This window comes from Coffea arabica, chromosome 1c (assembly GCF_036785885.1).
Source record: "Coffea arabica cultivar ET-39 chromosome 1c, Coffea Arabica ET-39 HiFi, whole genome shotgun sequence".
Classification (NCBI taxonomy): domain Eukaryota; kingdom Viridiplantae; phylum Streptophyta; class Magnoliopsida; order Gentianales; family Rubiaceae; genus Coffea; species Coffea arabica.
Genome location: NC_092310.1, coordinates 58824383 through 58840383, shown reverse-complemented (window position 1 = coordinate 58840383; position 16001 = coordinate 58824383). Strand labels below are relative to the sequence as shown.

Sequence of the window (16001 nt, the reverse complement as noted above, 5' to 3'; positions counted from 1 at the left end):
TTAAGGCATGAATCGAAGTAATTATTGGCAGAAGAGGCAACCGTACTAAACAGAGTGTGTTTGGATTGTAAGTTTTTTGTCCAAATATATTTACTTATATCATCATTACAATTTCCAATACACCTTTTTATCTCACATATATCATATCACAAAAAATACTATAATAAAAATATTTCAAATAACTTACAATCTAAACACACTTGTTAGATTTACTTACTGATAACAAAATACATCACGTAAAAAAGGTCTAGAACCATGTAGAATGTCACCTTTATTTATTCATTTATTTTGAGTACCAACGCGGAGACTTCAGGGTTTTAAGGTTCACAGTAATAATGATAATACTAATACTAATTTAAAATTGCGTGACAGTGATTCGACACGTATCTTCCCTGTTTTTTCTTTTATTTTGTTTTCTTTTCACGTTGTATTTGCTCCGATATTCCCCCACTTTGTACTTAAGAAAATATGAGGGCGCAGGGATAGTGGATGTGCTTGGAATGTATATTATTTATATTTTATTTATACACACTAATTTAATTATATTATTAATATATTTTTTTATTTTATATATATTATATTAAAAAATATTATAATATTTTTTTATAAAATTCTCTAAAATAATTTAATATTTAAACACACTGTGTATCGCCGGGCTAGAGTTTCTAATGATTAGATGTTACACGTACGGCGTAGCAAGGGTGGGTGGGGCCTGGGGGCCTTCTTGCCTGAGTTGCAGGGGATTTGGGGCAGGGACGGTCATCAGTCCCTGCACGGTTCAGATAACAAGTGGTAATTCGATTTTCGTGTCAAGTGTGGGACCCACCACTATGTGTTGTGAAAATATAATCTGTGGAAAAAAAATTACACGGTGAACAAAAGAAGTTACGCGCTGTTGATGAAGAGGGAATTTGCCAGGGACGGTTGCACCTGCCCCGAGTCCGAGTTGCAGGAGGACCATATCAATATAAATTAAAATTAGTCGGAAGTACCCCACTCCCACCCTGGAGATTGCAGAAGTAATATCCACAGATTGACACGCCACGCTTGACTTACAAATAAATGCTAGGACCGCTATCAGTGTAGCGTACCGGAAAACAAAGGCTTTCAGTCGAATTTCCTGTGTGCTCGTCGCCTTTTGAGAATTTCATCTGTACCCTTTTTCACGTCGCACACGTCACATCACAAAAATATTATAATAATTATTTTAAATAAATATTTTAAATAATTTCCTATCCAAACAAACTCTAGTAAATTGAATTTTGTTTATCTTTTACTTTGTGTTATTATGATAAAGTGGGATATGATTTTATTATTTATTTTGAGTTAATTTTTGTAATGATGAGTACACTTAAAGATTTAAGCCACGGGGTTGAGAAGAGATTGTGAAAAAAAAAAGTTCACAAAAAATACGTTTTGAGTATATGGAATTAAATTGGTGCTAGTATACTTCTTTATAAATGTCTTTTTTGTTTTTCAGATTTATATTTTATGCACCATAACGTTGTGATATTACTAGAAATAAATATTTTAAATAAATATTTCAGATTTATATTACTAGAAATTATTTTTTAGGTGATGGGTTTTTCAGGAGTAAAATCCTATGTGTTTTACGAGCATTTTTATTTAACAAAATGAATAAAAGAGTAGTTTAGGATTTTTCTAAATTTTGTCACATAAATACAAAAAACTAACAAAGAGAAATAAGTAATATTTTTAAAATCTTAAAAGTACTATGTGATGTTAAGAGAGAGATCAGGGGAAGGGAGGTTTCTGATATCATCTAATTATTATATATTTGTTTCGAGAGAACAACCATAGACAGTACGAAATGCATTAAAAAATGGGAAATCATACAAGAACTTGGACCGTCAAGGACCAATTCACGTTTAACCGATAGCTAAGGTTGTGTTTGGATTGTATTTGTCATGATTTTTCATGGAAAAATTACTGTAACGATTTGATGTATGTGAGGAAAAAAGATAATAGGTAAATGTGATCACGAAAAATAATGTAATTTTTCGACGAAAAGTTGCAATCCAAACAAGGAAAATTTTGTTCAACAGAAATGAGAAGGAAAAGATTATACTTATCTCAGTTTTTCTTCTTTTTTTTTTTTTTCTGTGAAGTTATATAATATCCAATAATCTTAATCGTTGTGGGATGTGTTATATCGTTGAGCGAGCAAGTGAAACGCTCAGCTCAGGTAAAGAAAAAATAAAAATGAACAGAAAAGAAAAATTTTTTTTCCCTCTTCTCTAATGCCTAGTTTGGGAGATGAGATTTGAGCAGAAAAGAAAAGAAGAGAAGAGAAATGTAGCATTTCTCACGTTTGACAGTTTTAACTGAAACAGAAAGGAAGAGAATCTGACAGATTTGGAAGGAAGAAAAGGCTGCTACAGTTTAAAAAAATTTCCAGCCCAAATCGGGCGAAAAGCAGAGAAAAGCTAAGGAAAGGCTGCAAAAAACTTTTAGATTACCCATTCTATCCTTAAAAAGCTATTGAATGAAATATTTATTGACCAATGTATCCAAAATCACTTCCTTTCTTTCATAAACTCCCAAATAACACTAAAATCTCTTCTCTTCTTTTCTTATCCTTTCTTTTCTCTCTCTTTTCTCTCGTAACTTAACCTTTCTCTTCTTTTCTTTTCTATCCTCAACTCACAAACTAGCTATAAGAGTTAGGGTTAGGCAAGGAGCCTTCAGGAACAAATTTTTACCGTGAAAACGTGGCAAATAGATAAATGTGAATAATCAAAGCCTAAAGCTGTAATTCTATCGGAAATGGCAGGCTCCCTGTGGGATACTGGCACACCGCCAATCCCGACGCCACACCCATCCCCTAATCCAATGAAGAAAGTTAAGAACCAAAACGGAAAAGGAGTCACCACCGTAAGCTGGAAAACACGGGCAGGATTTTTTGTTTAGGGTGGTTGTGGCAGCATGTGAAGGGTGGAGGAGAGTGGGGTCCACACCTCATCCTCACCCAATCGGAATCCTCTAAAAACCGTGTCTGACAATGAAAACCAATCAGTAAGCGCCACCGTCTTTTCTACTGTATGTGGCCCACACCATACCTCCACCATACCCAACTTCCAGAACTTTCCTCTCTTCGTACGGTGCTGCTGTTAGTTGCTAGTATTTATTTTAGTAATAAAATATCCTTTTGCCTAATCAAGAAGTCCCTCAATTCAATTCAAGTACTAAATCACAAAGGACAAACGAATAATAATAATAATAAAAATAAATAAATAAATAAATAGATAGACGGAATGTGGGTTCGTAGAAGGTGGGTTCGAAGGGCTACTACACCTCTAGAACCTTCCATCACAAAATCCTTCCAACTGCGTAAACTTCCTTTCTATTTATGTAAAGAAGGCATCTTCTCCAACTGCTCAGGCCACACCAGCAGCAGCTACTGTTCAAAGAGAAAGACTACTACGAGAAGTCGACAACTACTTAGTACTACGGCACCATTCAAATAGCTTTCCCCCGTATCGACGACGGCACGACACTTGCTGGTACTGTAATTTCCGAACCGACCTTGCTCTTCTGCCGCCATAGACCGCCTGGAAAACAATTTCCATATTCCTCTCGTTTCACTGCTTTCGGACACCATCATCTCCATCTATCTTTCTCATTTGCTGCTCCTTTTTCTTCTTCTTTTTTTTTTTTTCATGTCAACGCATCCCACTTACAGCATTCTTGTTCCGCTGCAGTCCCTTCGCTGCTCTGTTTCACCATTTTTCTACCCTCTCCAATTACTCTCTAATCGCTCTCCATCATTCACTGGACAAATTCCACTGGGAATAAATTCCCAGAGATATCATCCATATTCAAGAATTTTTTAAGGGCTTCATTTCTGGTTGAGTGAGCAGTATGGATCCTCTGTACCCTGTTAAGGAAGAGTATCCGGATCAGTACCATGATGGATCAAGCTCATCTCCGCCCGGGACGCTAGCGCCGCAGCCAATGGAAGGGCTACACGACGCGGGCCCTCCGCCCTTCCTGACCAAGACCTTTGACATGGTGGATGATTCCACCACTGATCACATTGTTTCTTGGAGCAGAGGAGGTCACAGTTTCGTTGTGTGGGATCCTCATGCCTTCTCCACCGCCCTCCTCCCTAGATACTTTAAGCACAACAATTTCTCTAGCTTTGTCCGCCAACTAAACACTTACGTGAGTGCTCTCTGTCCTCCTCTTTTAAGTTTTAACCATCCTCGCTCCCCATCTTATTAGTCATTTCCAGCGGTCTTAAGATGGGGGGAAAAAATTACTACTTGCAGCTTTTTATTCTTTTATTTATTAAAAAAAAACCATGATGCTTTTCTGCAGGAGCATTCTGCATTTATTTATTTACAGGGTCAGTTCTGGACATATACATATTACACAGATGCTTGCTGATGGTAGTGTTTACTGAACTATAGAACAGAGTCTTGTGATGACATTTTTTACACCCAGGGGATATTCATTTAGCATGCCAAAACAAATTGCAACGTCTCCTTTACCCCTTTCTCGGAAAAAGAAAGCAAAGAAACTTAGGGATTTGAAAGGTGAGGGTGATTTTGGTGGGTTTTTTTTTTTTGTTTTTGTTTTTGTTGGTGTTTTTTTTGGGGGGGGGGGGGGGGGGGGGGGTTGAGGGAAAGTAGGTTATAATGAAGATTCATCTGGGACGTCATTTTTGGACATCCGCTCAGTGACAAAATATTACAGATTTTTCTCTAAAACTGTTGTTGTTCCTTTGCTCCAAATACTTCTTGCTCTCTCCCTGTCTTTTGGAATTTCCCTTCATTATTCTTCAAATTCATTCAACCACTTGCTACGTACGACGGTATAATTTCTTTTGTCCTTTGCTTAATTGAGTTTCCCCTAATTTTTTTTTCCCCTTCTGCTGGAATGTTGTGTGATTTACGTTCAACTTCTTCTAAATTCTTTTTAATCTTATTTTCTCTTTTTCATTTTTTTTTATTTTTTTCGAATGAGGGAAACTTCTTTTACTTTTGCCTTGCATAAATTATCCATCTCGGTAAAGTAATTTGCTTTTCTTAATTCTGAAACCTCTAACTGGCCTCAACATAACCATAGGATGAGGTTCTCACACACAAAACCAGCATTCAATTTGTTCTCGTCGTCTTAAAGAAGTAAATTAAAGTTGTTTCGTGCAAATAAAAATAATTGCCTTTGTCAAAGTCATCTCTAAAAGCAGAGGAAAATTTTTGATTCTTGCAGGGCTTTAGAAAGATTGATCCTGATAAATGGGAGTTTGCTAATGAAGCATTTCTTAGGGGTCAGAAGCACCTACTGCGGAACATCAGGAGAAGAAAGGCACCTTCGCAGCCTACTTCTCCACAGCAAGCTCTTGGCCCTTGTGTTGAAGTAGGAAGATTTGGACTTGATGCAGAAGTGGATCGATTGCGGCGGGACAAGCAGGTACTGATGATGGAACTCGTTAAACTTAGACAGCAGCAGCAAAGCACAAGAGCACACCTTCAGTCAATGGAGGTGAGGTTACAGGGCACAGAGAAGAAGCAGCAACACATGATGAGTTTCCTAGCAAAAGCTATGCAGAACCCGGAGTTCATACATCAATTGATCCAGCAAAAGGATAAAAGGAAAGAACTTGAAGAAGCCTTTACTAAGAAAAGACCACGTCCAATTGATCAAGGGCCTGGAGGCGGAGAATCCAGCCGAAGCGGTGAAGTTCGAAACCACGTCAAAGCTGAACCTTCAGAATTTGGAGATCCCTACGGTTACCAAGTGTCTGAACTCGAGGCGTTAGCATTAGAAATGCAGGGGTTTGGTAGAGCGGCGAGAAGAGATCGAGATGAAGAGCAGGATGAACTAGACAAGGAACTTGACGAGGGATTTTGGGAAGAGTTGTTGAATGAGGGGTTTGATGAAGAAGGGGAAACTGGGAAAGAAGGTGGCGGAGAGAAAGACGTGAACGTACTGGCTGATAGGTTTGGCTCCTTGGGTTCCAGTCCGAAATAGTAATAGTTTTGGCTATTAACTTCTGCTCTGAGTCTGAGGATGAAGATATTATTAATCTGTGTCTTGACCAAATTTGTAGGATTCCGTTCGGACTGGCTAGCCCAAACGTAGGACGTTGGACATGTTCTCCATAATAAAGAAGTTTGTTGTGTCCATGACTAGGTAGATTTACTCTGGCTAATCACATCCATTCCCGTCCCATATAGGTTTGTGCACTTGATCGCACGGATATCATTCTGTTGATTCATTGATCCTGTTTTGATCTGAATTTCTTGGCATTGACAGGGCTAATTAATGAGCTTGGAATCCTCCTCCGAGTTCGAATTCTTGTTTTCGGTGTTCACTTTCCCTATTTACGATTGAATTGCCTGTGTCTCTTCGTCTCTCCCACACTTGTTCACTCCGCCAGTTATAACCCCTTCCCCTCGTGGATGGGACATTTCTTCCTCTTATTACTCTCTTCATCTTCGTTTAGGTGCAGGCAGAGCTTGGCAAGAATTAGCAGCAGGCCAATTTGTTGATGTATCATCCAAAGGTTATTGTAGAATGCCCCTTTTTCTTTTCTATATCCTTTTTAACGTCCATGGTCTTGCGTTGCCAACAACTGTGTTGAAAAATCACCTCTGATTGACTGCTTTTTGTGATTCTGGTTTTGGCTGTTAGCATTTTAGATGGCAATGAAGATGCTGAAATTCTGGATGTTAGTTGCCCGATGACTTGTGAAAATCTCAGCTGAGTACTGGAGTTGCTGTACATGGTCGCATCTTTTGTGTCGGTTAGATTTTTTACTTTTAGCCGACCTCTTTGGCCTTGGTATGAACCGTGGAAGGACGTAGATATGGTCGGCTAAAACAACCATTTTTCATGGCTACATTTCCGCGGTATCGCATGTTAGGTTTATAGTCCACGAAAGTGAAAAGACCCTCTTTTTTTTTTTTTCTCTTTTTTGTGTTGTAGGGTGGGGGAATGTGTGCGTGTGTGTGTATGTGTGTGGGTGGGGGTGCATAAATTTAAAGACAAAAGATAAAAAAGACGTTATATATTCATTTTGAGGAGGATTTCGTGATTAGCGGCGAATTTCCATTACTTCCTAGTGTTTGTTAACATGCAGTTTCCGTTGCTTGTGGCGTTTTTTCTGGTAGTGTATATGCAGAACTTGTGTAAAACCATATAACATATACAAATATTCAGTCTTATTTCAAAATTATATAATTTTGTACCTCTTTTTTTTTTCTTTTATTTAAGCCTCCGGATGTCTTGCAATTCAATCCTAAATAGTGAATGAGATAAAAGTTATTTGATCAGAATCGATAACAAATAAACAACAGAGTGAGAAGATTTATAAACACATGTTCATTTTTTTTTATTGATTCAATCCAATCATTAGTGGTTATTAATACTTCAACCATATATGGAAGCAATTTGCACGAGTTTAATTTAGTCAGTCACCTTACCGCCAACACTAAATGCAGATTTTGATACAATTGTAATAGCCAAAAGTAGCAAAGACAAGTTGAGAGATGGTAGGGCTAAAAAAATAGTTTGTAAGATTTATAATGAAACCAAATAGAGAGGGAGAGAAAGACAATGGATAGGCGGAATTAGGTAACGTTGTTTTTTAGGTTAAGAACGTATCATTTAATCTAACAGTTATGAAATCTTATTGTATTCGATTCAATGGGCATAAAATGTTAGATTATTTTAATATCATCAAAAGTATTTGATAATTAAATTCAAATCCTGCCCAAATATATTAGATTTGCATTGAATTTGGGTAAGATTAGACTGATTAACATGTTTTTGAAATATCATTTATAATACTTTTGAAACATGGTGGCTCGATAGTAAGAAGTTTCCGGGCCTTCCGGCCTCAAGGGGTTGTTGGACACGACTCACGAGTAACAAATATTATTCTGAACACAGACTAGATTTAAAGCTACGAAGAGTCCATAAGAGATGGCTGCATAGTAACCGTTTGTCTGCAAAAACTGTGACTGCATCATGCAGACTGGACAAACAAAAATTCGTCGGCTAGCATATTGGATAGGGAATTGCCGATCTTCTTCCTCCCCTGATCTAACTTGATTGCATCTACCAATCAAACTCTAGCCTTACAAATTCAAACGCGGGCCTGAGGAAGGGAACCCAACACGGCCAATTGGTGTGATGATCTAAGATTTTCACTTTCTACTGGAATCGAACCAAGTAAAAAACATGTACCATCATCAGATTTCTGGATTGGAGGCCCAGTCTAAGATTGGAACTTTTGTTTAACACAATGAAAACAGAATTGCTCAAAGCAGAAAACAGGAAAGAGACAAGGGAGCAGAATTTATTTTTTTTTTAACATTTTAAGGGAGTTAATGCTATTAAAGAAAACTAAAATGAAGATAACCTTTTTTTTTTTCTTTTTTGTATAAGCGAGATACTTCCCATAATACCACTAAATCCATCCCTCCCCCGAATGATCTTAAGCTCTACACAACCAAAATTACATTTTTCCACACCATATGTCGTTTCCCGTAAACATATTTTTTTATTACTTTTTTCCCTCACATACATCAAATCGCTAGGCACAGAATATTTGCTTGTCAAGTTTTTCGGTAGCAAAGTGCAGATAAAAACAAAAGCAGAAATGAGAAAAAAAAATGCAGCAGGAACTTGAATATAAACAGCCTAATTATACAAACAAAGAAGAGACTAAACATGCAAGAGGAGAGAGTCATGGGACTGTACTCCACAAGACAAGCTGGTAATAGAAGAAGAACCCGTGAACCGTGGCCCGCAATGGGTTATTCATTTTCACTCATGATCAATATGCCTACATACTCTGCATCAATATAGTCCAAGCACGAAATTTCCAGCTAGCAATAAAAAAGAAATGATGGCCATAGCTTGACATCACAAGAGTTATACTGTAGCATCCAAATAATAATAAATTTTAAGTGGATAGACTTCTTGATTTTTTTTTTCCCGATAATTCTGGCTCATGCTTTATTTATTTATTTTGTTAACCTCGTTTGCAGATCAACTTTGAGTCAATTACTGATCATTTCTGCAGCGACATGAGTATGTAATGTTGCTGAAAAGGCTTCCAAGAGCACCATACGTTCAAAGTCGCGAGCAAGCACATATATTTGTCATCACCTTGTCCCTGAGGTAAAGGCGTTTGAATCCAAATACTCTACAAAGAAAGCTATCTGATCCGGACCATTGAAATCAAAGAAGCACATGACATCTAAAGAGTTTTAAAAAATCCATTTTTACTTGAAATATGCATGGCATCAAATTCCCCTCCTCTCCTTGCTCCTTAAATCCTATTTCTCTCACTTTTTTTCTTTTTTAGAAAAAAGGGATCAAAAGATAAAATGTATATACTACTTTTTTTTTCAAGGGTGTCCTAGAGTACTTCTAGCTTTTGCATGCATGGTTAATTATGCTACGCTCCTTTAATTGCAAGCTGTACTTGGACTTGGGATTTGAGTCCTTTTTATCTCGGAAGCTAATTCTATACCTTATCACAGTTGCAGCAGCTGGAAGAAGACGAGATTGTCAAAAGACTCGGAACAATTTTTGTATATCTGTACTGTATGGCTTTTGATTTAGGTTTGGAATTAAAAAAAAAAAAGAAAAAAGAAAAACAGTTCAGGTTAGAGAAAAGAAGAGAGCTTCTACATTCCCCATGGTGGGATTCTGGGGTTCTGCACTCGGTAGCTTCCACTGTGAACTAGGACGAGAGAATTATTACAAAAGAAAGAGAGGCAGAGAGGGAAAAATCCACATGGAAATAATTGAAAACAAGAAAAGGCTTCCATGATTACATGAACCTAGCTCTTAGAATCTCATGAAGAATTGCCCACTATTCTTCTAAAGCATGGACAACATTAATATCCACTACCATGGAATAATGTGGGATTATATGGCCAGATATATTGGTTTTTAACAACCCAAACCTCCCCCCCCCCCCCCCCCCCACAAAACACCCCTAAAAGTGTTTAGGTAGGATTGTGGGGGAGGGCGGGGGCAACATTTGAAAATGGAAAAAATATATATAAATTTACAGATGGCATTTGTAGTATTATGATCGCAATCTCGTTTCGTGATTAGTAGCCCTATAATCTTATAGAGCTCGAGCAGACAAGTATTCTGTCTCTGTTATATACGTGGGGATGTATTACAAGAAGTTGCGAGAGGCTCCACCATGACATTCTCTAGCAAAATTTGCCTCCAGGCATTAGCACCAGCCTCCTCCCCTCCCTGGTAAGCAAGCTTTTAAACCTCTGCTTTATTAGCAACCGCTGCTACTAGTCCACTAGGAGTACCTTTTTTTTTTTTTTTTAACTATCATTCCATTCAAATCAAGGCCCTTTTAGCATTGGGTGTTTTATAACAGGATCAAAGGAAAGGACAGAGTGCCAACGTCACTCATGCACAAAGAAGAATTTGAAAAGCAACTAGTAAAAGAGAAAACGAGATGAATGATGGAAATATAGAATAATTTGGTCATGGGCTGGGTACTTTGGCATTCTTTTAGTCCTTGCTCACAAATTGGCCTCATCCCTCTCTCTTTCACAGTTCACACATACACATGGACACATCCCTTTTGCAGAATTTTTAGCTTTCCTTGAATTTACTTGCCTTTTTCTAATACCGTATTACTGGGTTTTCTTTACTTGCAGTGTATTAGTCTTTCCGTATTCTCTAATTTGGCCAAACTTACTACTTTGCGACTGTAATCATCACGTCGTGTAGCCTGTACAAAATTTCTACCTACTGATATTCTCCCCACATGTTCTCTTTATTCGCATATATAGATGGATGGAAACACTGATGGCTACCGAAGGAGAGAGTCATTGGATAGTGGGAACGAAGGGTTTCCAGCAAAAAAGGGGTGAAAAAAAAATAAAGACCATCTTCTTGTCTGTTCTTTCCATGTTATACACTTTCGCATGGTGCCCTTGAATTGATAGGGTAGCCCAATAGAGATAGAAAGAAAGAGAAATCTGAATTTTGTTGCAGAGTTGATCAGACAAGTAAACCAACCACGGTTAGATGGTGACTCTAAGAATCACCTATCATCATCATTTCTTCACGAGATTTTGCTTTCAAAGCCAAAACCCACTGAGAATCTGAACTGATGCCTTTCTGTGGCGAGATGTCACAGTAGTTGCCATCTGTTGTTTTTTCCTCAAACACATCAATATTGCTTAGCTTTGTCTTTTAATTAAATTGGCTTCTTCTACATATCCAAGCTGTTTTCCTTCCATCTCTTTGTTTTATCTCCGAGGGTCTTAAAAGAGTTTGTTACATGGACAGTAAATGGTTCAAGGATTCAAACAAATAATACATCATCAGACTAAGCCACCTTTCTTTCTTGTGTTCTTTTGCAATGTTTCACTACACAGTAATGTCTAACTCAGCTTCTCTGTCTGAGGAAGCTAGTGTCTCTTCTGTCTCTAAGGTTCAAGATTTTGGCAGCTTAAATCCTATGGTTCAGACCAGTTCATCTCATCAGCAGCCTCAGAAGATCAAGAAGAAGAGAAATCTCCCTGGAAATCCGGGTAATCAATTTTGATTATCACGAAATAGTTAAAGTTCTATCGTCACAAAAAAGATGACATATATCATAGAGACGATGTATCTCATTCCTTGTATATATATATATGGTATTTTTTTTTTATTTTTTAATCCATACATCTCATGCGACGTGCTTTTAATTACAATCTAATTGGCGCCGCAGACCCTGATGCTGAAGTGATTGCATTATCACCAAAGACACTTCTGGCTACAAATCGTTTTGTTTGTGAGATCTGCAACAAGGGATTTCAGAGAGATCAGAACCTTCAGCTTCATAGGAGGGGCCACAACCTTCCCTGGAAACTGAAACAAAGAAACAACAAAGAAATCAAGAAAAGAGCGTATGTTTGCCCAGAGCCCACGTGCGTTCATCACCACCCCTCAAGGGCTCTTGGTGATCTTACGGGGATCAAGAAACACTACTGCAGGAAACATGGGGAGAAGAAATGGAAGTGTGAGAAGTGCTCAAAGATATATGCAGTTCAATCAGATTGGAAAGCTCACACAAAAACCTGCGGAACTAGAGAATATAGATGTGATTGTGGTACCCTTTTTTCCAGGTAAATGTTTTTGGTTTTTGGTTTTTTTTTTTTTTTTTTTTTTTGCCTTGTGGTTTTGATTATGCAACTCTTTTGCTTGGAATTTGTACGTCTCTTTTGGTCACGGAGTCCCACGCACTCAAACCTCTGATCTGGTAAAAGTTTTTCCCGTTAATCAATGTGGCCCGATAGGGGATATATGTCCGTTGCTTAAGTGGGAAATTTTGTACCTGTTTGGTCTGCGGGAGCCTTCAAAAGTTGCCGGCTTTTGAAGGTTTCTCGCAGGTCAACTTTAGTAACGAAAAAGTCTGAGTTTCTCAGTCATCGGAAAAAGACAGAAATCTCGGGGAGGTGATCTCTCCATTTCAGTGGGTGTCTGGGGGGTCTTTACTTCTTAGCAGCGGGGCACCCCTGTGGGGTTTCTATCCCACATCGGTTCGGGGGGGTTTGGGGTTTGGGTTTATTAAGGTCTGCGGGAGCCTTCAAAAGTTGCCGGCTTTTGAAGGTTTCTCGCAGGTCAACTTTAGTAACGAAAAAGTCTGAGTTTCTCAGTCATCGGAAAAAGAGAAAGATGGATTTGACATGGCTTTCTTATTCTGCCCAGGGCAGTAAGCTCTGCCGGGAATGTAGATGGGGAAGCCATTAATGCGACTATCTGTCCGCAAATGACAGGTCAAACTTCAAAGAAATAGAACGCATTAACTTTGAACTCCACCTACTCACGAGACCACCGGATGTAAGAACGGACTATAAAAACGAGAGCCACCCCCTAGAGAGGGAATAATAATAGTAACAGAATGAGAGTTTTGGGACGTCTCAGACCCGATTAGCGGAAAGTGTCTCGTCCAGTCCTCGTACCAAAAGCGCCTGAATCATTAGATCACCTCTCTATTTGTTAGTCCAGGAAACTAGCACTAGCATTTTACCTAGAACCAAACCCAATCCTTTAGCAAAATTAATTTACGATTTGTGGTGCGATAGTGATGTCTCAAACTCAAATCCTTATCCTAGTTAAGGTAGGCTTTTTTTTTTTTTTTTTTTTTTTGTCTGAACTCGATTGAGACAAAAGTTTCCCATGCAGGGATTATGGTGTTCAACCACTTGAAAAAATGGAGCAGTGACAAGTGAAAACAGTCTTAAAGACAATGATGAATTGTGTGTAGTTGTAGTACCGATCATTGTACAAATCAAGGTTAGAGAAGCTTTCATGGTCGAGAATCCCAGGGCAATATTGCATAGAGGGGATGCATGTCATGATTCTCCTACTGAGTTCTGAAAGTTCAGACCGTCATCATCACAGTTCACAACACATATTCCCCAAAGGAAAAATATCTCGTACTCTATGTCCTGGGATTTCAATTGCCAATAATACCAAAGATACGTCCATGTAGAAATATCTGCGTCAGGGCATAAAGCTGACCTCATATCGTGCATGAGCTCTAAGTTCAAAAATATGCCAATTTCTGCATGGTTAAAAGCCAATGAACTCCTGCATGACTATGATGGAGAATGCATCTCTCTCGGACACACACACACAGAGGAACGTCCTTATCCTTCCCCAGCATAAATATGGTACTACTGCCCTTTGTTTTTGAGCCACGAAATATACATTTAATGTACTCCTACTAAAAGTTTCTTTTTCACTTCCCGTGGTCTCATCGAATAGTTAAATGTGCATGCATCAGAAGTTGGATGGGGACGTCGATCGAGCACTTCATGGTTCAAATTAGACAACAAGTATTTTCCCTTAATTCAAGGGTCCAATTACTTTCTTGTATGCATCGCACAAGCAAGATTACCAGTCAAATGGCGGGAAAATAAGTCTTAACTAGTATTAAATTTGTTAAAAAAGGAAGGTGGCAGAATCTGATCACCCTCCATTTCTGTAATTGCGTCTCGTACAATTGACAAAATGCAATTTGTTGAGGGCGCTAATCCTTTGCCAACCATGTGTTGATTCTTGGTGTTCTTTGTCTCCCAAACAAGACATAGGTTTGGGTTTGCTCGTGTGTAGACTGCATTTGTTTCTCAAGGTAAAAGTAAGAGCACTACATTGGCGCTATCGTTTGTCTTTGAAATTGTTGGATTGTATTCTCGTTGTTTTATGATTCAATTCTATGCATGACACAGGAAGGATAGCTTCATCACCCACAGAGCATTCTGCGATGCTTTGGCTCAGGAAAGTGCAAGACTCTCAGCAAACTCAGTACTGGCCGCGACAGCAGCAGCCACCGTCAACCCACAACTCTTCCGTCTAAATTTCCATCAGACCACCACCACCCCATCATCCCTCTTCCCATTCCCGCCAACCCAACATGATCAACAGCAGCCCCACTTCCCAAACCCTCCTACTCCTACTCCAACTGATCATCACATTTCCCTTAACCACCCTTGGGTCGATTCTTGTCAAAACCCTAAACCTACCCAATACCCAAACCAACCACAACTTCTTCACGATATCAAGCCTGAAACCCTCCACCTTCCCATTTCTTCGCCGTTTTTATATCAAGAACCACCGCCACCAACCCACAAGAGGATCAATATCCCGTCATTAATACCTGTCCAAACCCAGCTCAATGACACTGCCGGCGTTCATCATCTCTCCGCCACCGCTCTCCTTCAAAAGGCGGCCACCCTTGGTGCACATTCTGTTGGTCACGTCAACTCTGCTATGACTCAGCTCGACATGAGCACCATTGGTCACGTCACCAATGGAATCCCGCCTGAGTACTCGGGCTTCACCACCTCCGCAAATCTTGCTGCGTGGCAAAAAAGTGACCGTCTCACCAGGGATTTTCTTGGCTTGACCGGTGATCACCAGTCATGTGGCGGCGGCGGCGGTTCTGTCAACGGGAATGGAAATGGGAATATTGACGTTAATGTTAACGTGAATATGAGAGGTGTGCTGTCATTCACCGGGAGCGTGGAGTTCCCGGCCACTTATGAGCGTGACCTTTCACTGCTGAAGCACCAGAGCTTTGGTTTTGCTGAGCCTGCAGCCTCGGAAGCTTGGAGAAATTGTTCAAGAGTTTGATGCAAGTCTCGACAGATCGATTATGGCGATGTGCTTTGCAATCAACAAGTGAAAAATTATTGCTTTTATGCATTTATTTTCCTTTTTTTTTTTTGTTCTTTTGGGTCTTGGCCTTGGCGGAAAATGCTTATATAGTTGTTCCTAGGTTTATTCTAGTTATTGCTTTGTTTTCCTAGGATTATTCTGACATTTTGCTTGTGAGGTCATGATTTCTTCTTGTTCTTATGTTAAACCTTCCGGGTCTTTTATCCTACGTCAACCTGAGAATTTTATAGCGGTTGGTTTTTATTTATTTTATTCTCTCTCTTTTTAAAGTAGATGTTTATTGAATCAATCTTCTATGCGCTAATATATGCACGATCATCGTTCGATGCGTGACAACTTATCTAAATTATAATCTGAAATCCAAATTTTTTTCATGTACAATACATTTGACGATAACAGTGCACACACTACCATGGTATAAAATTAAGTCTCATTATTTAGTATTTTTGAATTTTTTTTTTTATCAAGTTGATTTCCTAAGGATATTCTTCCTGAAACTTTAGAAGAGTGATAACTGACTTCTTAAAGGTGGCGAAAGCAGTAGAATTATGAGCTGGTGATCAAACTATACGGGGGATGCAGAAAAGAATACGAAGCAGGAAAATCCTCCTATATTTCTTGCAAAGGGTTGTTCTTCTCTTTGCTTTGGACGTGGATGGGTTGAGTGATGTGAGAAACAAAATAACATTCGAGGGTCTAAAGATCAATGTGTAATCTGTTTCGCAATTAAACAAATTTGGTCGTTTAGGGACGTGAATGTGGGAGAGTAGAAGTGGCAAAATGGATTCATATCCACCAATCCATCCATA

At 38.9% G+C, this 16001-nt stretch overlaps 2 protein-coding genes across 7 annotated transcripts; both read left to right on the top strand.

Moving 5' to 3' along the window:
- Window positions 1-3312: 3312 nt before the first annotated feature.
- Window positions 3313-7201, top strand: LOC140037947 (heat stress transcription factor A-7a-like). Of its 6 annotated transcripts, none has more exons than XM_072083139.1 (4): window positions 3313-4185; window positions 5236-5966; window positions 6077-6159; window positions 6283-7201. In XM_072083139.1, the coding sequence occupies exons 1-3, from the start codon at window positions 3883-3885 to the stop codon at window positions 6129-6131; spliced, it is 1089 nt and encodes a 362-aa protein (XP_071939240.1). In that variant the 5' UTR covers window positions 3313-3882; the 3' UTR covers window positions 6132-6159; window positions 6283-7201. The 6 variants fall into 6 exon arrangements, 3 of the variants coding, with proteins under 3 accessions (XP_071939240.1, XP_071939235.1, XP_071939233.1); XR_011841810.1 differs by having other exon boundaries at window positions 3314-4185; window positions 6077-6203; XR_011841812.1 differs by having other exon boundaries at window positions 3314-4185; window positions 6077-6532; window positions 6669-7201.
- A 3563-nt stretch (window positions 7202-10764) lies between these two features.
- On the top strand, window positions 10765-15421 carry LOC140037941 (protein indeterminate-domain 12-like). Its single transcript, XM_072083126.1, has 3 exons — window positions 10765-11558; window positions 11738-12134; window positions 14244-15421. Exons 1-3 carry the CDS (start codon window positions 11387-11389, stop codon window positions 15145-15147), a joined length of 1473 nt encoding a protein of 490 aa, XP_071939227.1. The 5' UTR covers window positions 10765-11386; the 3' UTR covers window positions 15148-15421.
- Window positions 15422-16001: the final 580 nt, after the last annotated feature.

Bases quoted from the DNA above. Each gene is read 5' to 3' on its own strand.
- LOC140037947 (XM_072083139.1), top strand. From the start codon at position 3,883: ATGGATCCTCTGTACCCTGTTAAGGAAGAGTATCCGGATCAGTACCAT. The intron at 4,186-5,235 runs GTGAGTGCTCTC...TGATTCTTGCAG, and splicing joins TCCGCCAACTAAACACTTAC to GGCTTTAGAAAGATTGATCC. The intron at 5,967-6,076 runs GTTTGGCTCCTT...CCAAATTTGTAG, and splicing joins GTGAACGTACTGGCTGATAG to GATTCCGTTCGGACTGGCTA.
- LOC140037941 (XM_072083126.1), top strand. From the start codon at position 11,387: ATGTTTCACTACACAGTAATGTCTAACTCAGCTTCTCTGTCTGAGGAA. The intron at 11,559-11,737 runs GTAATCAATTTT...TTGGCGCCGCAG, and splicing joins AAATCTCCCTGGAAATCCGG to ACCCTGATGCTGAAGTGATT. The intron at 12,135-14,243 runs GTAAATGTTTTT...TGCATGACACAG, and splicing joins TGTGGTACCCTTTTTTCCAG to GAAGGATAGCTTCATCACCC.